The sequence below is a fragment of the Mirounga angustirostris genome, unplaced genomic scaffold (assembly GCF_029215605.1).
Source record: "Mirounga angustirostris isolate CCGP_5_RB_7025 unplaced genomic scaffold, mMirAng1.0.hap1 SCAF_17, whole genome shotgun sequence".
In the NCBI taxonomy this organism is placed as follows: Eukaryota; Metazoa; Chordata; class Mammalia; order Carnivora; family Phocidae; genus Mirounga; species Mirounga angustirostris.
The window spans coordinates 9,454,604-9,477,818 of NW_026991725.1; the positions used below are offsets into that span (position 1 = coordinate 9,454,604).

At 37.9% G+C, this 23,215-nt stretch overlaps 1 protein-coding gene across 3 annotated transcripts in view; it reads right to left on the reverse strand.

Moving 5' to 3' along the window:
* Nucleotides 1-23,215, reverse strand: part of SLFN12 (schlafen family member 12) — a 53,624-nt gene that overhangs the window by 23,013 nt on the left and 7,396 nt on the right. Inside the window, exons 2-4 of one of the 3 annotated variants that reach the window (XM_064582134.1) lie at nucleotides 15,097-16,208; nucleotides 13,136-13,246; nucleotides 3,118-3,633 (exon numbers count right to left, since the gene is read on the reverse strand). In XM_064582134.1, coding sequence (XP_064438204.1) covers nucleotides 13,173-13,246; nucleotides 15,097-16,183 — 1,161 coding nt within the window. In that variant the 5' untranslated portion in view covers nucleotides 16,184-16,208 and the 3' untranslated portion in view covers nucleotides 3,118-3,633; nucleotides 13,136-13,172. Of the gene's footprint in view, nucleotides 1-3,117; nucleotides 3,634-13,135; nucleotides 13,247-15,096; nucleotides 16,209-23,215 lie in introns of those variants that run through there. The other 2 variants (XM_064582135.1, XM_064582136.1) reach the window with 2 other exon arrangements.

Here is a 23,215-nt window from a genome sequence, read left to right on the forward strand (position 1 = left end):
TCAATATTGCTAGGCATCAGGGAAATCCAAATCAAAACGTCAGTGAGATACCACCTCACACCAGTCAGAATGGCTAAAATGAACAAGTCAGGAAATGACAGATGTTGGCGGGGATGCGGAGAAAGGGGAACCCTCCTACACTGTTGGTGGGAATGCAAGCTGGTGTAGCCACTCTGGAAAACAGTATGGAGGTGCCTCAAAAAGTTGAAAATAGAGCTACCATATGATCCAGCAATTGCACTACTGGGTATTTACCCCAAAGATACAAAAGTAGGGATCCTAAGGGGTACGTGCACCCGATGTTTATGGCAGCAATGTCCACAATAGCCAAACTGTGGAAAGAGCCAAGATGTCCATCGACAGGTGAATAGATAAAGAAGAGGTGGTATATATATACACAATGGAATATTATGCAGCCATCAAAAGGAATGAGATCTTGCCATTTGCAACAACATGAATGGAACTGGAGGCTATTATGCTGAGGGAAATAAGTCAAACAGAGAAAGACATGTATCATATGACCTCACTGATATGAGGAATTCTTAATCTTAGGAAAGAAACTGAGGGTTGCTGGAGTGGGGGGTGGGGTGGGAGGGATGGGGTGACTGGGTGATAGACACTGGGGAGGGTATGTGCTCTGGTAAGCGCTGTGAATTGTGCAAGACTGTTGAATCTCAGATCTGTACCTCTGAAACAAATAATGCAATATATGTTAAGAAAAAAAAAAAAAGAAGAAGAAGGTAGCAGGAGGGGAACAATGAAGGGGGGGGAAATCGGAGGGGTAGATGAACCATGAGAGACGATGGACTCTGAAAAACAAACTAAGGGTTCTAGAGGGGAGGGAGGTGGGAGGTTGGGTTAGCCTGGTGATGGGTATTGAGGAGGGCACGTTCTGCATGGAGCACTGGGTGTTATGCACAAACAATGAATCATGGAACACTACATCTAAAACTAATGATATAATGTATGGTGATTAACATAACAATAAGAAAATTTTAAAAAAATAAAAAATAAAAATAGAAACAGATTTAAAAAAAAGAAGAAAGGTTATTATACAAAGGAGCAAAACCTAATTTTAAAAGGAAACATACATACAATAGACACAATAAATAAAGTCAAAAGTTGGTTCTTGGAAAAAAATAATGAAAACAATACCAATGTGAGTCTTCCAGCATGCCTGGACAAGTACTTAAAAATAGAAAAAGTACAAAAAATCAATATCAGGAATTCAAAACAAGACATCACGAGATCCTGCAGACAATGAAAAATTGTAAGAGATTATTATCTTTTTTTAAAGATTTTATTTATTCACTCGAGACACAGGGATACAGAGAAAGAGAGAGAGCACGAGCAGGGGGAGAGGCAGAGAAAGAAGCAGGCTCCCCGCTGATCCAGGAGCCGGATGTGGGGGCTCAATCCCAGGACCCTGGGATCATGACCTGAGCCGAAGGCAGATGCTTAACCATCTGAGCCACCCAGGCGCGCCATAAGAGATTATTATGAACAATTTTTTTTAAAGATTTTTATTTATTTATTTGAGACCGAGAGAATGAGAGAGAGAGAGAGAGAGCACACGAGAGGGGGTAGGGTCAGAGGGAGAAGCAGGCTCCCTGCTGAGCAGAGAGCCCGATGCGGGACTTGATCCAGGGACTCAAGGATCATGACCTGAGCCGAAGGCAGTCGCTTAACCAACTGAGCCACCCAGGCGCCCTATTATGAACAATTTTATGTCACTGAATTTGAACACTTAGAAGATACAAATTTCTAGGAAAATATAACTTGCCAAAATTGACTAAAGAATAGAAAAATTGAATACTGTAATCTTTAAAGAAAGTCCATTTAGCAGTCAAAAATATCTCCACAAAGAAAACTGTAGGAAAAAAATGATAAATATGACTTCATTAAAATTAAGAACATCTTGGGGCGCCTGGGTGGCTCAGTTGGTTAAGTGACTGCCTTCAGCTCAGGTCATGATCCTGGAGTCCCTGGATCAAGTCCCGCATCGGGCTCCCTGCTCGGCGAGGAGCCTGCTTCTCCCTCTAACCCTCCCCCCTCTCATGTACTCTCTCTCTCTCTCATTCTCGCTCTCTCAAATAAATAAATAAATCTTTAAAAAAAAATTAAGAACATCTTTTCATCAAAACACAGGGAGTGGGAAAAGTCATGCAATGGGAGAAGAGATTTGCAACTTAAACAACACACAGAAGACATGTATTTAGATTTTTCTTTTAATTCCTACAAATCAATAAGAAAAAAAAGACAAACCAAAAAAAGATGCTTTAAGCAACATTTCTTAGAGAAGGAATTTCAAGTAATCAATAAGCATATGACAAAGTTCCCAACTTCATTAGTAACCAAAGAACAAATAAATGCAAATTAAATTTATAATAAAATACGTATAGGTGCCTAGAAGACAGGCAACATTTAAATGTGGCCTATTTACAGTTTTTTAAATGTTGCCTATCTTGTATGGCTGAGGATGTGGAAGGTTGGGTAAGCATGTAAATTGGGAAACATTTTGGCATTATCAACTAAAATTAAAAATATAAATACCTTGGGGTGCCTGGGTGGCTCAGTCAGTTAAGCATTTGCTTTTGGCTCAGGTCATGATCCCAGGGTCCTGGGATAGAGCCCCACATCGGGCTCCCTGCTCAGTGGGGAGCCTGCTTCTCCCTGTGCCTCTGCCTACCGCTCTGCCTACTTGTGCTCTCTCTCTCTGTCAAGTAAATAAATAAAATCTTTTAAAAAAAATACAAATAGGGGCGCCTGGGTGGCTCAGTCGTTAAGCGTCTGCCTTCGGCTCAGGTCATGATCCCAGGGTCCTGGGATCGAGCCCCGCATCGGGCTCCCTGCTCCACGGGAAGCCTGCTTCTCCCTCTCCCACTCCCCCTGCTTGTGTTCCCTCTCTCGCTGTGTCTCTCTCTGTCAAATAAATAAATAAAATCTTAAAAAAAAAAAAAAAAACAAATACCCTATGACCCAACAATTCCACTTGTGCTCAGGAAATAGATGCAAATGCCCACAGGGTGTCTGAAGCAGCATTCTTATAACAGATCAAACTGGCTAGGACTCAAATCAACACAGCAGTAGAATTTATAAATAAATAGTTGTATGTTCACATAGGAATATTTTATTGCAAGGAAGATTAATGAACTATACACAACATCTAACAAATATAATCTTGAATGAAGAAGCACCACAAAAATAATATATACAGTGTGGTTCCATTTTAATAAGTTCAAAAATAAGCAAAACAAAGCTATATTTTTAGGGATGAGCACATAGAAGATAAAATTATAAAGAATGGTGAAAATGTGACTAGCATAAAATTAGTATGGAGGTAACCCAGGGTGGGGATGTGACCAGGAAAGAACACAGGAGATTTTTAGGGTGCTACTAATGATTTATTTTCTGATTTGGGTGATAGATATACAGCTATTTATACACAACTGTTTCATTATATTGTTCATTTAGTTTCATGTGCATTTCTGTAGCCATATTTCACAATCTTAGAAAAGCACTGGTTGAAAGAAAAGAAATAACAAATACTGGAAAAGAATGAACCAAACTGGGGCGCCTGGGTGGCTCAGTTGTTAAGAGTCTGCCTTCGGTTCAGGTCATGATCCCAGTGTCCTGTCAAATAAATAAATAAAATCTTAAAAAAAAAAAAATGAACCAAATTAACTTTATTATGGTGTATCTAAAAAACCAGGAGAAATAACTGAAAAGCTATTCCAATTACTAAGATAGTGGGTTGATATAGTAAATATAGTAACTGTAGTATTTTCCTATATAACAGCAATTCATAGAATACATAATGATAGAACAACTTCATTCCAAAAGCAACAAGACTGGAATTGCTAGAAATAAATCTCAACAATAAATATTCAGCAACTCAAGTGAACACTCAGGTTTTAGAAACTTCTCATAATTTGGCTTGGGTCAAGGGAAAGTCTCCATGTAGACTTATAGTCTAAGTTATGTGTTCCAGGCCAGGTCACTATGGGTGTCATTGTCTATTGTGTTTATAGGTCACTCAGGAATTTCTAAGGAAGGGGAGCTCCCTCCCTAAGTTTGGGCTAGGTTGGGACACTCTGAATCCCTTTGATGTAATATTATTTTAATAGGTCCTAAATACCACATTTTCTCATAAAGAAGTTAGTGAAAATATTTTAGAGTGAAATACAAGACAGAAGATTAACATATAAGATACCTAAGAAAAGCAAACTGTTTTAAAAGTGCTTATTTCACAAAATAAGTAAATTTTATATTCTCTTAGGGAAAAAGCCTGAAATAAGGATATAAAAGATGAGATGTCAGACTGATCAGACCGATATGGAAATACCAGCTACTGAAATTATAATTCCTTAAAAATATAATTTACCAAAATCAATTCGAGGAAACAAAAAGCCTGAGTAGTCCTTTAATTATTAAAGAATTAGAAATAGTAGTTACAAATCTTCTCACAAAGGGCTCAGATACTTTTACAGGTAAGTTCTACCAAAATCTCAAACAACATATTCCAATTTTATATAAATTTTTCTGAAGGATAGAAAAAGAGGAAATATACCCAACTCATTCTGCTTTCACTGTTATTTTGATTCAAACACTAAATAAAGAAAGAGAGAGGACTATTATTAGAGCCTACAATGCATGAATTTAGATGCAAAAATTCTGAATAAAAAATTAGCAAACTGAATAAAAGTGTATTAAGGAGATTAATACTCCAATATCCAACTGGATCTGTTCCAGGAATGCAAAAATTGTTTAATATAAAATATTAACATGTCATTTGTTAATTAACAAATGAAAAGGATAAACATTTGTGACAACAGAAACAGAAGATGTGTTTGATAAAATTCAATATTTATTCATGATAAAAAGAAAAATCATTTACTAAACTAGGAATATCATGGAACTTCCTTAACCTAATAAATGGTATATTAAAAAATACCTAATGCAAACCTGAATTTAAATGAGAAAATCACAGAAACATTCTCTTTAAGATCTGAAGTAAGGGATGCCTGGGTGGCTCAGTTGGTTAAGTGTCTGCCTTTGGCTCAGGTCATGATCCCAGGGTCCTGGGAACAAGTCCTGCATCAGGCTCCTTGCTTGGCAGGGAGCTTGCTTCTCCTTCTGCCCTTGCCCCTGCTCATGCTCTCCCTCTCTCTTGCTCTCTATCTCTCTCTCTGACAAATAAATAAATAAAAATCTTTAAAAAGAAAAAAAAAAAGATCTGAAGTAAGACCATTTCCATTTAGAATTATACCCAAAGTCCTCATGGGTTCATTAAGACAAGAAAAAAATTAAAAGCAAAATATTAGGAAAAACTAAAATCATAAGGAAACAACATTTTAAAATCAGTATACTGTTTATAAAGAACATAAAAAGAATCTAGGGACAAATCATTGAAAATAAAGAGAAAGTTTAGCAAGGTGGCCAAATATAAAATCAACTTGTAAAATCAGTTGCATTTCTACACACCAGCAACAATGATAAATTGAAACTTTTAAAGAAAAACATCATTCACAACAACAAAAAAAGTAGAAGAAGCTAGTAATAAAGGTAACAAATGACTGACAAAACTTGTACAGAGAAATTTATAAGACTTTAAAGACATTAAAGAAGGGCACCTGGGTGGCTCAGTCAGTTAAGTGTCTGCCTTCAGCTCAGGTCATGATCTCAGGGTCCTGGAATCGAGCCTTGCATCAGGCTCCCTGCTCAGTGGGGGATCTGCTTCTCCGTCTCCCTCTGCCCTTCCTCCCTGCTTGTGTTCTCTCTCTCAAATAAATAAATAAATCTTTTTTAAAAATAAAGACATTAAAGAAGTTCTAAATAAATGGAGAGACTTCCTATGTTAAAGAGGACAAAGATGGACTGATATAAATATGTCATTTCTTTCCCAAACTATCTATAGATCTATGTAACTGCAATCAAAATCCTGCAAGGGTTTTTTTTGTGCAGTTAATTAGATTCTAAAATCTCTAGGAGAGAGTAAATGACCAAAATTACCAAGACACTCTCAAAGAAAAAGAATGAAAGAAAGTTTATCCTGTCGGATACTGATTATTTAGTATGAAATTACAATATTAAGACAGTACAGTGTATTTAAGGACCAGTAAATTGACTGAGGGTACGTTAAGAGATTCTAGAAATTAGAGTTATATATAGATATATTTAATAATATGTTGGTGGTGGCCTGGCAGATCAATGGGTGAAAGTGGAACTATTCAGGGACCAAAAGAGGATTTGGATTCTAGAATCTGTAAGTTGCATTGACAAATCATAAGAAAAAGACAAATAGAAAAATGGGCAAAAGACAGAATGGGCATTTCTTAGAAGACTTACTTATGGGTAATAAGTATAAGAAGAGATGCTTTACCAAGTTAATAACCAGGGAAATACCTACCACAGAGAGATACCATTCTGTACCTACTTGAGTGGGAAGATGAAGGATGGTGAAAAGAAGAAAGGTGAGATTTGACAATTGGAGAAGATAGAGGCATTTCTAATATACCGTTGATAGGACTGAAGTGACTCATTTACACTGAAAAATAATCTGACATTATCTTAGTACTTGCAACTCACATACCTCCTGACTCAGCAATTCTACTCCTAGTTGTGCACCCAAGAGACTCTCTTGCAAATATGCACCAGAAGACTGAAAATGAATATTCAAGGTTATACTGTTCAAATAGCAGAAAACAACATGTTGCCCCCAAACAATAACAAAAACAGATAAATTAGAGATGCTGAGTATTGGTGGCATTTCTCCAGTAACTGAATTCAGCTGTGCATGAGGCTGGGTCTCAATCTAGACATCCCAGTGACGTGATCCACTTCTCTTTTTGTTTAAACTAAACTGTTACTCTTACTTTCAATTAAAGCAGTTCATATTACACCAAGAAAAGTCTAATCAAAATCTAAAGAATTAGAATCTGATATATTCAATGACTAAGAATACCAAAGTATGCCTGTTAACACCCACATGAGCTCTGATGACAAATTTCAAGATGGCGCTGATATGAAGAAAAGGAGGTTGGAACATACTCACACCAACAAGTCCAAAGAAGCCAGAATTAGGATACAATCAAGATGGCAGAGGATTAGGAGACCTTAGTTTCGTCTGGTCCCAGGAATTCAGCTACATAGGTATCAAATCATTCTGAACACCTGCGAACTTGACCAGAGATATAAGAAAAGAATAGCTGCAACTCTACAAATATAAAAGTGACCACTTTCTGCAAGGTAGGAGGTGTGGAGAAGTGAATTCAAGGTGATATATGGGAAGATGAACTGTGGGGGAGGGAGCATTCATCAGCCAGCTACCAGAAAGTGATATAGCAGCAGAGCACAAAATCAGAACTTTCAGAAGTCTGCTCCAGTGAGGAATGTCCTGGCCTGAAAGGCACCCAGGTGGCAAAGTGGGTGGACTCCTAGGTGGGACAGTGTGGTCTCAGGATCCTTGGGGTGACAGGAAGACCAGGGGGGACTGAGTGCAGCAGAGTTCCCAAGCATCGGAGCAGGGAAGCCAGCTGCAAACAGTGGGCCAAGGAGTGGGCTTTCAGCTCAGGGTTGCCATAAACAGTTTACCACCTCTGAGCAGGGGCCCAGCAAGACCCCCGCCTTCCTCCCCCAGGAGGAGAGGCTCAGAAGTGCACCACAGGAGTCTTCAGGGTTTGGAGACTCAAAGCAGGGTCTTGTGCCTGAGATAGAAATGCTCGGTCACAGGCCACATGAGCATGGAGTACAGACTGAGACCAAGGAGACAGGAGTGATTGACTGTTTTTCCCTGAGGGTGCACTGAGGAGTGGGGTCCCAAGCTCTTGGCTCTGGGGCTGGAGATTGGGAGACCACCATTTTCATTCTCATCCTCTAAAGACAGGTGGAAAGCTTCAGGGAATAAAAACCAAATAGAGCAAACTGGAGCCGCTTACTTAGCTTGGCCCCCCTGGAAAGTGCAATACAATTCCAACTGGGGAAAAAACACTTGAGAATCAAAGCAACAAGCCCCTCCCCCAGAAGATCAGCAAGAACATCCAGCCAAGACCAATTTACCAATCAATGAGAACTGCAAAACTCCAGCACTGGGGGAATATAGCATATAGAATTCATGTTTTTTCCTCCATGATTCTTTAGTCTTTCAATTTTAATTTTCTTTTCTTTTTCCTTTTTCAATCAATTTCTTATTTTATCAACTCGTTTTAAAAATATTTTTTAATTTTCATTTTTACAGTTGCATTCTACCCCTTCAGTATTTAATTTTTTTTTGTATATATATAAGTTTTTCTTTCTTTGCAATTTTGAGATGTAGTTTCTTCTAACAAACTGACCAAGATACACTCAAGATATAGTGTATTGCAGTTCTGTTCCCCTGTCTGTTTATATCCCTTCTTTTTCTGTTGTTGTTGTTTTTTCTCTTTTGTTTTTTCTTGTCTTTTAATTTTCATTTTTACAGTTACAGTCTATCCTTTCATTGTATTTAATTTTATCTTTGTACATATATAGGTTTTTCTTTCTTTACAATTTTGGGATCTAAGTTTTCTAACAAATGGACCAAAATATAGGATCCAGCGTATTGCTCTATTCTGTCCACCTGTCTGATTATATTGCCTTTTTTTCTTTTCTTAAAAAAAAAAAAAAAAAAATATATATATATATATATATATATATATATATATATATATATATATATATATATATTTTGGTTTTGGGTCTCTTCTGGTTTGCTTAGTGTATATTTCTCTGGAGTCGTGGTTGCCATTTTTGCATTTTGTTCTCTTGGTCATTATTCTTCTCTGGACAGAATGACAAGACAGAAAAACTCACCTCAAAAAAGAGAACAAGAGGCAGTACTGACTACCAGGAACCTAGTCAGTATGGACATAAGTAAAATGTTGGAACTAGAGTTCAGAATAACAATTATAAAGATGCTAGCTGGGCTTGAAAAAAAGCATAGAAGACACAAGAGAATCCCTTTCTGGAGAAATAAAATAACTAAAATTGAATCAAGTTGAAATAAAAAAACTCTATTAATGAGATGCAATAAAAAATGGAGGCTCTAAGTGCTAGGATAACTGAGGCAGAAGAGAGAATTAGTGATATAGAAGACTGATGATGGAGAGTAAAGAACATGAGAAAAGGAGAGATAAACAATTACTGGATCATGAGGGGTGAATTCGAGAGATAAGTGATACCATAAAGTGAAACATTATTAGAATAATTGGGGTTGCAGAAGAAGAGGAAAGGGGGGGCAGAAGGTATATTGGAACAAATTATAGTGGAGAACTTCCCTAATTTGGGGAAGGAAACAGGCATCCAAGTCCAGGAGGCACAGAGAGCCCCCTTCAAAATCAATAAAAATAGGTCAACACCTGACATACAATAGTGAAACTTGCAAATCTCAGAGACCAAGAGAAAATCCTGAAAGCAGCTGGGGACAAGAGGTCTGTAACCTACAATGGTAGAAACATTAGATTGGCAGCAGACCTATCCACAGAGGCCTGGCAGGCCAGAAAGGACTGGCATGATATATTCAGGGTGTTAAATGAGAAAAACATGCAGTCAAGAATACTTTATCCAGCTAGGATGTCATTCAAAATAGAAATAGTGATAAAAAGCTTCCAGGACAAACAGAAACTAAAAGAATTTGTGATCACCAAACCAGCCCTACAAGAAATATTAAAAGGGATTCTCTAAGTAAAGAGAGAGCCCAAAAGTAACATGGACCAGAAAGGAACAGAGACAATATACAGAAACAGGGACTTTACAGGTAATACAATGACACTAAATTCATATCTTTCAATAGTTACTCTGAATGTAAATGGGCTAAATGCCTCAATCAAAACACACAGGGCATCAGATTGGATAAAAAAGCACGACCCATCAATATGCTGTCTGCCAGAGATTCATTTTAAACCCAAAGACACCTCCAGATTTAAAGTGAGGGGGTGGAAAACCATTTGCCATGCTAATGGACATAAAAAAAGCTGGGGTGGCAATCCTTATATCGGACAAATCAGATTTTAAACCAAAGACTGTAATAAGAGATGAGGAAGGAAACTATATCATAATTAAAGGGTCTATCCAAGAAAATCTAACAGTTGTAAATATTTATGCCCCTAACATGTGAGCAGCCAATTATATAAGCCGATTAATAACAAAATTAAAGAAACACATCAATAATAATACAATAATAGTAGGGGTATTTAACAACCCCCCCTCACTGCAATGGACAGATCATCTAAGCAAAAGATCAACAAAGAATTAAGAGATTTGAAAGACACACTGGACCAGATGGACTTCACAGATATATTCAGAACATTCCATCCCAAAGCAACAGAATACACATTCTTCTCTAGTGCACATAGAACATTCCCTAGAATAGCTCACATCCTGAATCATACATCAGGTCTCAACAGGTACCAAAGATTGCGATCATTCCCTGCATATTTTCGGACCACAATGCTTTGAAACTAGAACTCAATCACAAGAGGAAATTTGGAAGGAACTCAAATACATGGAGGCTAAAAAGCATCCTACTAAAGAATGAATGGGTCAACCAGGAAATTAAAGAAGAATTAAAAAATTCATGGAAACAAATGAAAATGAAAATACAACTGTTCAAAACCTTTGGGATACAGCAAAGGCAGTCCTAAGAGGGAAGTATATAATGATACAGGCCTTTCTCAAGAAACAAGAAAGGTCTCAAATATAAAACCTAACCTTATACCTAAAGGAGCTGGAGAAAGAACAGCAAATAAAGTCTAAACACAGCAGGAGAAGAGAAATTATAAAGATTAGAGCAGAAATCAATGAAATAGAAACAAAAGGACAGTAAAGCAGATCAACAAAACTAGGAGCTGTTTCTTTGAAAGAATTAATAAGATTGATAAACCCCTGGCCAGACTTATTTTAAAAAAAAAAAAGAAGAAGAAGAGAGAGAGAGAGGGAGAGAGAGAAAGGACCCAGATAAATAAAATCATGAATGAAAGAGGAGAGCTCAAAACCAACACCAAAGAAATGCAAACAACTATAAGAACATATTATGAGCAACTATATGCCAAAAATTAGGCAATCGGAAAGAAATGGATGCATTCCTAGAGATGTCTAAACTACCAAAACTGAAACAGGAAGAAATACAAAACCTGAACAGACCCATAACCAACAAGGAAATTGAAGCAGTCATCAAAAATCTCCCAAAAGATAAAGGGCTAGTATCCAAAATCTATAAAGAACTTATCAAACTCAAGACCCAAAGAACAAAGAATCCAATCAAGAAATGGGCAGAAGACATGAACAGACATTTCTGCAAAGAAGACATCCAAATGGTCAACAGACACATGAAAAAGTGTTCCACATCACTGAGCATTAGGGAAATCCAAATCAAAACCTCAATGAGATACCACCTCACACCAATCAGAATGGGTAAAGTTAACAAGTCAGGAAACGACAGATGTTGGTGAAGATGCGGAGAAAGGGGAACCCTCCTACACTGTTGGTGGGAATGCAAGCTGGTGCAACTACTCTGGAAAACAGTATGGAGGTGCCTCAAAAAGTTGAAAATAGAGCTACCATATGATCCAGCAATTGCACTACTGGGTATTTACCACAAAGATACAAATGTAGGGGGCGCCTGGGTGGCTCAGATGGTTAAGTGTCTGTCTTCAGCTCAGGTCATGATCCCAGAGTCCTGGGATCGAGTCCCACATCGGGCTCCCGGCTCAGCAGGGAGCCTGCTTCTCCCTCTGACCCTCTCCCCTCTCATGCTGTTTCTCTCTCACTCGCTCTCTAAAAAATAAATAATAAAAATCTTTAAAAAAAAAAGATACAAATGTAGGGATCCGAAGGGGTATGTGTACCCCGATGTTTATAGCAGCAATGTCCACAATAGCCAAACTATGGAAAGAGCCAAGATGTCCATCAACAGATGAATGGATAAAGATGTGAGATATATATATACAATGGAATATTATGCAGCCATTAAAAGGAATGAAATCTTGCCATTTGCAACGATGTGGATGGAACTAGAAGGTATTATGCTGAGCGAAATAAGTCAATCAGAGGGTTGCTGGAGTGGTGGGGGGTGGGAGGGATGGGGTGACTGGGTGATAGACATTGGGGAGGGTATGTGCTATGGTGAGCACTGTGAATTGTGTAAGACTGTTGAATCACAGACCTGTACCTCTGAAACAAATAATACATTATATGTTAAAAAAAAAAAAAAAAGAAGATAGTAGGAAGGGAAAAATGAAGGGGGGTAATCAGAGGGGGAGACGAACCATGAGAGACTATGGACTCTGAGAAACAAACTGAGGGTTCTAGAGGGGAGGGGGGTGGGAGGATGGGTTAGCCTGGTGATGGGTATTAAAGAGGGCACATATTGAATGGAGCACTGGGTGTTATATGCAAACAATGAATCATGGAACACTACATCAAAAACTAATGATGTAATGTATGGTGATTAACATAACATAATAAAATTTAAAAAAAGAAATGAAATCTTGCCATTTGCAATGATTTGGATGGAACTAGAGGGTATTATGCTAAGCGAAATAAATCAATCAGAGAAAGACAATTATCATATGATCTCACTGATATGTGGAATTTAAGAAACAAAACAGAGGATCATAGGGGAAAAGAGGACAAAATAAAACAAGACGAAATCAGAGAGGGAGACAAACCATAAGAGACTCTTAACCAGAGGAAACAAACTGAGGGCTTTTGGAGGGGAGGGAGGTGGGGGGATGGGGTAACAGGGTGATAGATATTATAGAGGGCACGTGATGTAATGAGCACTGGGTATTATATAAGACTGATGAGGGGTGCCTGGGTGGCTCAGTCATTAAGCATCTGCCTTTGGCTCAGGTCATGATCCCAGGGTCCTGGGATCGAGCCCCACATCGGGCTCCCTGCTTGGCGGGAAGCTTGCTTCTCCCTCTCCCACTCCCCCTGCTTGTGTTCCCTCTCTCACTGTGTCTCTCTCTGTCAAATAAATAAAATGTTAAAAAAAAAAAAAAAAAGGACTGATGAATCACTGACCTCTACCTCAGAAACCAATAATACATTATATGTTAGTTAATTGAATTTAAGTTAAAAAAATGAAAAACAAACAAAGAAGTCAGAATTAAACTACCTGGAAAGTGATATCTCAGCTGCTCATTTTCCAAATTCTAAACAGATTTACTACAGTATAATGGCGATGATATTTGTTGTTGGAAGATGATCTTTTCTGTCCCAGGAAAATCTTAAAACAAACAAACAAACAAAAAACCACATTCTTAATTTGCCATGAGAGACCCTCCCCCCATCTAACTAATGCATAGCATATCAAAAGTCTGCTTAGATTTAACCCCTTTTTCCCAATAGAAATATTGTTAGATATTGTGGTTAGATTCCTAGGTCAGACACAAATTGCAATTTTATATTTTATTTAAGTTTTTTTTTTTTTTTGAGAGAGAGAGAGCTGAGGAGGGGCAGGGGGAGAGAGAGAGAGTGAGAATCCCAAACAGTCTCCACGCCCAGCACAGGGCCTGATGTGGGACTGGATCACAGGACCCTGAGATCATGACCTGAGCTGAAGTCAAGAGGTGGTAGCCTAACCGACTGAGCCACCCAGGCACCCCTAGGATTTTATTTTCAAGTAATGTGTACATCCAACATGGGGCTCAAACTCACAACCCCATGATCAAGAGTCACAAGCTCTCGGGTGCCTGGGTGGTTCAGTTGGTTAAGCATCCGACCCTTGATTTTGGCTCAGGTCATGATCTCAGGGTTGTGGGATCCAGTCCCACATCAGGCTCCATGCTGGGTGTGGAGCCTGTTTGAGATTCTCTTTCTCTCTCCCTCTGCCCCTCCCCTGCTCTCTAAATAAATAAATAATAAAATCTTAAAAAAAAAAAAAGTCAAATGCTCTACCAACTGAGCCAGGCAGGTGCCCCACAAATTGCAATTTTAATGCCTTTTTTCAACATCTTTTTTTTTTTTTTTTGAGAGAGGGAGAGAGAGCACAGGGGAAGGGCAGTGGGAGAGGGAAAGAGAGAGAGCAAGAATCTTAGCAGGCTCCACACCCAGCAAGCTGGAGGCGGGGGTCCATCTCATGACTCCAAGATTATGACCTAAGCTGAAATCAAGAGTTGGATGCTTAACTGACTGAGCCACCCAGGCACCCCACAAATTGCAATTTTAATACATTTTAATCCTTGATGCTGCTGGAACACACTGTAGCTGGAATGAAAATTAATAAAAAAACGCATTAAGAGTCATCGAATACATTGCCATGTTCTTGGGTTCACTTTAAAGGCAATTAAAATTTGAAGATGAGATAGCTTGTGAAGGACTGCTGAGTTTTGCAGATTCTAAGAAAGAACCTTGCATTTTCAGAGATTTTAAAGTTGCCAGTGCAGTCTAATTTTATTTGAGGCTTCCCTTTTCCAAAATCAGATAAAATACCAGCATTATTCTTTTTCTTAATCACTCCAACTTAGGGTTACATTTTGGCCCCCAGATGGAAAGACAGAAGAGGAAGAGGTTAGGGGGTGCCTGGGTGGCTCTGTCAGTTAAGTGTCTGCCTTCAGTTTACAGCCCGCGTCGGGCTCCCTGCTCAGCAGGGAGTCTGCTTCTCCCTCTGCCCCTCACACCACTCGTGTTCTCTCTCTCACTCCCTCTGTCTCTCTCTCAAATAAATAAATAAAATCTTAAAAAAAAAAAAGAGGAAGAGGGAAGAGGTTTTAAGGGAAATAAATAGAAAGGTGTAAAGACAGATGAAGGAAAGGTAAATAAAAGAGGCAAGTGGTCCTGACAGAAAGAAATGGTCAGTTACTGAAACTGAGCTCAGAAAGAAAAAGGATTCAACAGGCTTTTTCACTGGAAGTGAGTAAAGAGATGGTAGGGAAGAAAAATAGGGTTAATTGGATCTTTGTACCAGCTTGTGCTATTGACAGAAGGTAACGCGGCTTCTGTATGGAAGAGCTATCTTCTAAGTGGGTAGAGGAAAATAAGAGAGTGAATGATTGATCGTATCCACCAGACATTAGTAAATTAGGTGTTGAAATGTGAAGCCTATGATGTCACCCCAAATCCCAAATGAAAACCTACCTGCCATCTTAGCCCTATGGAGCCTCCTTCCTAATCTCCCTTCCTCACTTGGGTTTGCAGGCAACATGTTGGAAATCCATTCCTTCATAGTAAATTGTCGCACATTGTTGTCTTTCACATGCCAAGATTCTGGCTCTTTAGCAAACACTGCACAGCAGAATGGCTCTATTTTGAGGGCACAGACATATCCACAAAGATGCCCTTCATCATATACTTCAAGGAATTTGCATACATAGTTTATCTCTTTCTTCTCCTTACAGAAGTGATAGACAGGCAACTTTCTAATGGATTTTTCTATTTCTGAAACTAACTTGTTAAGATCACTCACTTCTCTTTTAAAGCCAATTACTTCATCCCCATTTAAACCAATAAACAAATATCCCCCATCAGTATTTGAAAATGCAGAAATATATTGAGGGAGAATCTCTTTAATGCGTTGTAACAACTTGTCTGTTGAGAAGGCTTTCATTTCAACATGTGTGGATTCAGTAAAGGGGAGTTTTTCTCTGTACCTAAGTTGTGTCCTGTTAAAAAAGTCATCAGCCAAGGCCTTCACGTTACTCTCTACTTGTGCATTCTGCTTTGGAGACAATTTAGATCTATACAATCTCCCCTTAGTTTTGTTCTTGTCTGTGAGGAACTCCATTGTAGCAGTGGCATCCATGATATTTGTACATGTTACATCCCTTTTGTACAAATTCGACTTCAAGGTGGCAATCCGTAAACCAGAGGTTTTTGAGCTCCATGATTTGACAAAAATTAGAAAATATTCACCTTGCTGCATAAAGTCTAGGTATTTATGAACAGATGGAAGAATATTTCCAACAGAACTTTCCAAATCTAATCCTATTCCATCTTTTGGGTAGCTATAGTTTTCATTCTCAATTTCAGCCTTGATCACTCCCCCTCCAGAATTCAGCAAAGCAATCATAGCTTGTAAGATGTTTTCATTCTGCTTTTTTCGAAGCTGACAATCTTTCATTTTTTTCCTATTCTTCTCCCCAAGAGTGACTCTTCCCACACCTAAAATCAGCTCAGCAGAGTTAGTTTTCAAATCAATACTAATGTTCATTTTCCCAGTAGCCATTCAATTTCCAAGCAGAAATCTTTTCCTGTAAAAAAAATAAAAAAGAGCCATGAGTATAGAACCTGAGCAGAAGACATCAAATTCTGTACTGTGAGGCAAACCCAACAAAATCCTTTGCTGTGTATATTCCACTGGATGTTATGGAAAGGGTACAGGGTAAAGTCTTTTTTTTTTTGGACAGATTTTGAGCTAAGACTATAATAATTTTTACTCCTGTGAAGTTTTCAATTTTTTCCCTAAGATTCCGCTTTTTTCAAAGTAATCTCTATACCCAGTGTGGGGCTCAAACTTACAACCCGGAAATCAAGAGTTGCACACTCCCCCAACTGAGCCAGACAGGTGCCCCTCAATTTATTTATTTTATTTATTTTTAATTTTTAAGTAATCTCTACACTCAATGTGGGGCTTGAACTTACAACCCCGAGATCAAAAGTCGCATGCTCTATAGACTGAGCCAGTCAGGCGCCCTGAAATTTTCAATTTTTTTTGAAATTTTCTATTTTTTTGCCATAGTTTTATATGATCCTCTTCTAATTGTTTGTTTTTTTTTTTAAGATTTTATTTATTTATTTGACAGAGAGAGACACAGCGAGAGAGGGAACACAAGCAGGGGGAGGGGGAGAGGGAGAAGCAGGCTCCCCACAGAGCAGGGAGCCCGATGTGGGACTCGATCCCGGGACTCCAGGATCATGACCTGAGCCGAAAGCAGTCGCTTAACCGACTGAGCCACCCAGGCGCCCCCTCTTCTAATTGTTTTAATCTCATCTTTAACGGTGTTTATATCCCCTTTCTAATTCCTAATATTATATAATTTTCTTTCTCCTTTCCTTAAATAAGCCCCTCTGGGAAGCTTATCTATGTTTTTGATCTTCTCAGTGAACCAAATTTTATATATTACTTATACTTTTATTTCATTTTATTTTTAAAGCGATTTTATTTATTTGAGAGAGAGAAAAAAACAACAACGAGGGAGGAGTGGAAGGAGAAGCAGGCTCCCCACTGAGCAGGGAGCTGGACAAGGGGCTAGATCCCAGGACCCCGAGATCATGACCTGAGCCAAAGGCAGACACTTAACCAACTGAGCCACCCAGGCACGCCTTATACTTTATTTTTAATAATTCCAACTTTTACCTTAATTTCCTCCTTTTATTGGGGAGTCCTTCAGGAAAATTCTCAGTTGGGGGTCTAAAGACATCCAGCAATATGCCATGTTAGTAGTTTTTCTGTCTTGCAAGCATGAATTAGATTCACAAATTTTGGCCAATTGATCTTAAGCAAGGTGGGCCAAATTACTGTACCCTCTTCCTACCAGTTATCATTATTTTCAATGAGGTAAAATTCTTATATACAAGATGTCTGTTTTAGTATAAGTATCCCTAATCCATTAGTTCTCTCCCTTTTCTGTGTATTGGGATCACAGCTTTGCTACAGATGACCTAAAGACAGTTGAGAGGAGAGTCCATCACAGGTAAGTAATCACTATACTAGACTAGGAAAGGTTATAAAGGGGTCAAAATATTCATGTCTACTGCTGCTGGACCAGTATCCTACAGAGGTTCAGCTATAAGCTGTGAATGTCACCTCTGTCTCTATAAATTCCTGATCATTCCTGAACAACTGTTATGAATTGAATGTTTGTGTTCCTCCAAAATTCATCTCATCCTAATTAAGACTCCACCTGTTATTGTAGAGCTATCTATTTCTCCTAGAATTATATCAAATCTTTGGTTTATATAATTAGGAGCTCTGATGTTTGATGCCCACATGTTTATAGTTACTACAACTTCTTGGTGAACTCATCCTTTTATCATTATATAATGTCTTTGTCCTTTATAACCACTTTTGATTTAAAGTCTGATTTGTCTGATATTAGTGTAGCCACCTCTGTTCTTTTGGTTACTATTTGCATAGAATAACTTTTCCATCTTCCATTTTCAACTTATGCATGTCCTTAGATCTAAAGTGAGTCTTTTGATACAGATGTCCAATGGTCACATGAAAAACTGCTCAACATCACTCATCGTTGGGAAAATGCAAATCAAAACCACAATGAGTTATTACCTCACATCTGTCAGAATGGCTAAAATAAAAAAGACAAGAAATAACAAGTGTTGACAAGGATGTGGAGAAAAAGGAATCCTTATGCACTGTTGGTGGGAATGTAAATTGTTGCAGCCACTGTGGAAAATAGTATAGAAGTTCCTCAAAAAGTTAAAAATAAAAATACCATATGACACAGTAATTCCACTACTGGGTATTTACCCAAAGAAAACAAAAACACTAATTTGAAAATATATATGCACCCCAATGTTTATTGCAGCATTATTTAAAATAGCCAAGATACAGACATGACCTAAGTGTCCATCAATAGACAAAAGGATAAGGAAGATGTGGTACATACACACACTGTAATATTACACAACCATAAAAAAGGATGAGATCAAGTCATTTGCATGGATGGACCTAGAGGGTTTTATACTAAGTAAAATAAGTCAGACTGAGAAAGAAAAATACTATATTATTTCATTCATATGTGGAATCTAAAAGAAAGAAAGAAATAAACAAAAAGCAGAATCCGACTTGTAAATACAGAAAACTGATGGTTGCCAGAGGGAAGGTGATGGGGGGAATTGGTAAAATGGGTGAAGGGGAGTGGGAGATACAGGCTTCCAGTTATGGAATGAGTAAGTCATGGGAATAAAAGGTACAGCATAAGGAATACAGTCAATTATATATATATTTTAAGATTTAATTTATTTATTTGAGAGAGAGAAAGAGATAGAGAGCATGAGAGGGGAGAGGGTCAGAGGGAGAAGCAGACTCCCCGCCGAGCAGGTAGCCCGATGTGGGACTCAATCCTGGAACTCCAGGATCATGACCTGAGCCGAAGGCAGTCGCTTAACCAACTGAGCCACCCAGGCGCCCCAGTCAATGATATTTTAACAGAAGGTATGCTGACAGATGGTAGCTGCACTTGTGGTGAGCATAGCATAATGTAGAAACTTGTCAAATCACTATTTGGAAACCTGAAACTAATGTAACATGTATGTCAACTACCCTCAAATAAAAAATTTTTAAATAAAAATAATATAAAATAGGGGCACCTGGATGGCTCAGTTGGCTGTGTCCAACTCATGATTTCAGCTCAGGTTATGATCTCAGGGTTTTGGGATCCAGCCCTGTGTTGGGCTCCAAGCTCAGCAGGAAGTTTGCCTGAGGATTCTCTCCCTCTCCCTCTGCCCCTGACCCTGTTCACACTCTCTCTCTCAAATAAATAAATCTTTTAAAAATATATAATATAAATAAAGTGCATCTTTTGTAAACAGCATAAAGATGGATCCTGGTTTTTAAAATCATTCTACTAATCTATGTCTTTTGCCTGTATAGGGTTACCCATTTATGTTGAAAGTCATTACTGATAGGGCAGGACTTACTATTACCATTTTGTTGTATGTTTTCTGTAGGTGTTACAGGTTTTTTTTGTTGTTCCTCATTTCCTCCCTTACTGCCTTCCTTTGTGTTTAACTAATTTTTCCTCATAGTTTGCCTTAGGGTTCACTCTTAGTGTTGTACTTTCTGTGGGTTTGGACAAATGTATAATAACACATATCCATCATTATACTATCACACAGAGTATTATCACTGCCCTAAATATTGTCTGTGCTCTACCTATTCATCGTGTCCCAACTCCCAATCCCTGACAACTATTGATTTTTTTTTTACTGTCTTCATAGTTTTGCCGTTTCCAGAGTGTCATATAGTTGGAATCACACAGTATGTAGCCTTTTCAAACTGGCTTCTTTCACTTAGTAATATGCATTTAAGGTTCCTCCATGTCTTTTCATAGCTTGATGTCTCGTTCCTTTATAGTGCTGAATAATATTCCATTGTCTTGATGTACTACAGTTTATTTATCCATTCACCTATGAAAGGACATCTTGATTACTCCCAAATTTTGGCAATTATGAATAGAGCTGCTAAAACATCCATGTGTAGATTTTGTGTGGATATAAGATTTTAACTCCTTTGGGTAAATACCAAGGATCAAGATTGAGGGATTGCATAATAAGTATGTTTAGTTTTAAAAGAAACTGACAAACTGTCTTGCAAAGTGGCTATACCATTTTACATTCCCACCTGCAATGAATAAGAGTTCTTGCTGCTCTATATCCTTGTCAACTTTTGGTATTGTCAGCGTTCTGGATTTTAGCCATTCTAATACGTATGTAGTGGTATCCCATTGTTTTAATTTACATTTCATTGATGACATATGATGTGGGACATCTTTTCATATGCTTATTTGCCATCTGTATATCTTCTTTAGTGAGACATTAAGGTCTTCAGCTCATTTTTTAATGGGGTTGGTTATTTTCTTATTGTTGAATTTTAAGAGTTCTTTGTGTATTTTAGACAACAGTACTTTATCAGATATGCCTTTTGCAAACATTTTCTCCCAGTCTTTGCCTTGTTTTATCACTCTATTAACATTGTCTTTTCCAGAGCAGAAATTTTTAATTTTAATGGATTAAAAATTCTTTATTTAATAGAGTATGCCCTTGGTGTTGTATCTAAAAAGTCATCACCATACCCAAGCTCATCTAAGTTTTCTCTTACATTATTTTCTACGAGTTTCATAGCTTTGACAGGCGGGGATATTCACCACTATACTAACGAGGAAGACCTGAGTTTCATAGCTTTGAATTTTACATTTAGATCTGTGATCCATTTTGAGTTAATTTTTATGAAGTGTATAAGGTCTATGTCTAGATTCATTTTTTTTTTTACATGTGGATGTCTAGTAGTTCTAGCACCATCTTGCTGAAAAGACTATCTTTGCTCCATTGTATTATCAAAGATCAGTTGATCATATTTATATGTATCTGTTTCCAGGTTCTCCATTCATTCCACTGATCTATTTCTATTCTTTTACCACTACCATGCTGCCTTGACAACTGTAACTTTACTAAAGCTACAATACTTTCTTGAAGTCAGGTAGTGTCAGTCCTCCACCTTTGTTCTTCCCTTTCAATATTGTGTTGGCTATTCTGGGTCATTTGCCTCTCCATATGAACTTTAGAATCAGTCTGTTGATAGCCACAAAATACTTTTCTGGGATTTTGATTGGGGTTGCATTGAATCTACAAATCAAGTTGGGAAGAACTGAGATTTTGACAATATTGGATCTTTCTATCCATGAACATGGAATATCGTTCTTTTTTTTTAAGCTCTTCTTTGATTTCTTTCATCAGAGTTTTGTGTCTTCTTCATATAGATCTTTTACATATTTTGTTAGATTTATACCTAAATATTTCATTTTGGGGAGGTGCTAGGTCAATGGTATTATATTTTGAATTTCAAATTCCACTTGTTCATTGCTGGTATATAGGAAAGTGATTGACTTTTGCATATTAACCATGTATCCTACAACCTTGCTATAATTATTACTAAATTATTAGTTCCAGGAGTTTTGTTTTTGTTTTATTGTGAATTCTTTTGGATTTTCTATATAGATGATTGTGTTGCCTGTAAACAAAGACAATTTTATTTCTTCCTTTCCAATGTGTATATCTTTTGTCCTCTTTTCTTGTTTTGTTTCATTAACAAGGACTTCCCATACAACGTTGAAAAAGACTAGTGAGAGGGAACATCTTTGCCTCATACTTGATCTTAGTGGAAAAGTTTCAAGCTTCAAGCTTTCCTTGTTTTGTTTCATTAACAAGGACTTCCCATACAACGTTGAAAAAGACTAGTGAGAGGGAACATCTTTGCCTCATACTTGATCTTAGTGGAAAAGTTTCAAGCTTCTCACCATTAAGCATGATGTTAGTTGTAGGCTTTTTGTAGCTATTCCCTATCAAATTAAGGAAGTCCTGGTCAACACCCCGACATCTATTTACAATTACCATTTACAATTGCACCCAAAGCCATAAGATACCTAGGAATAAATCTAACCAAAGAGGCAAAGGATCTGTACTCAGAAAACTATAAAATACTCATGAAAGAAATTGAGGAAGACACAAAGAAATGGAAAAACGTGCCATGCTCATGGATTGGAAGAACAAATATTGTGAAGTTGTCAATGCTACCTAGAGCAATCTACACATTCAATGCAATCCCCATCAAAATACCATCCACTTTTTTCAAACAAATGGAACAAATAATCCTAAAATTTGTATGGAACCAGAAAAGACCCCGCATAGCCAGAGAAATGTTGAAAAAGAAAAGCAAAGCCGGCAGCATCACAATTCCGGACTTCCAGCTCTATTACAAAGCTGTCATCATCAAGACAGTATGGTACTGGCAGAAAAACAGACACATAGATCAATGGAACAGAATAGAGAGCCCAGAAATGGACCCTCAACTCTATGGTCAACTAATCTTTGACAAAGCAGGAAAGAATGTCCAATGGAAAAAAGACAGTCTCTTCAACAAATGGTGTTGGGAAAATTGGACAGCCACATGCAGAAGAATGAAACTGGACCATTTCCTTACACCACACACAAAAATAGACTCCCAATGGTTGAAAGACCTCAATGTGAGACAGGAGTCCATCAAAATCCTAAAGGAGAACACAGGCAGCAACCTCTTTGACATCAGCCGCAGCAACTTCTTCCTAGAAACATCACCAAAGGCAAGGGAAGCAAGGGCAAAAATGAACTATTGGGACTTCATCAAGATTAAAAGCTTTTGCAAAGCAAAGGAAACAGTCAACAAAACCAAAAGACAACCAACAGAATGGGAGAAGATATTTGCAAATGACATATCAGATAAAGGGCTAGTATCCAAAATCTATAAAGAACTCATCAAACTCAACACCCAAAGAACAAAGAATCCAATCAAGAAATGGGCAGAAGACATGAACAGACATTTTTCCAAAGAAGACATCCAAATGGCCAACAGACACATGAAAAAATGTTCCACATCACTCAGCATCAGGGAAATCCAAATCAAAACCTCAATGAGATACCACCTCACACCAGTCAGAATGGCTAAAATGAACAAGTCAGGAAACGACAGATGTTGGTGGGGATG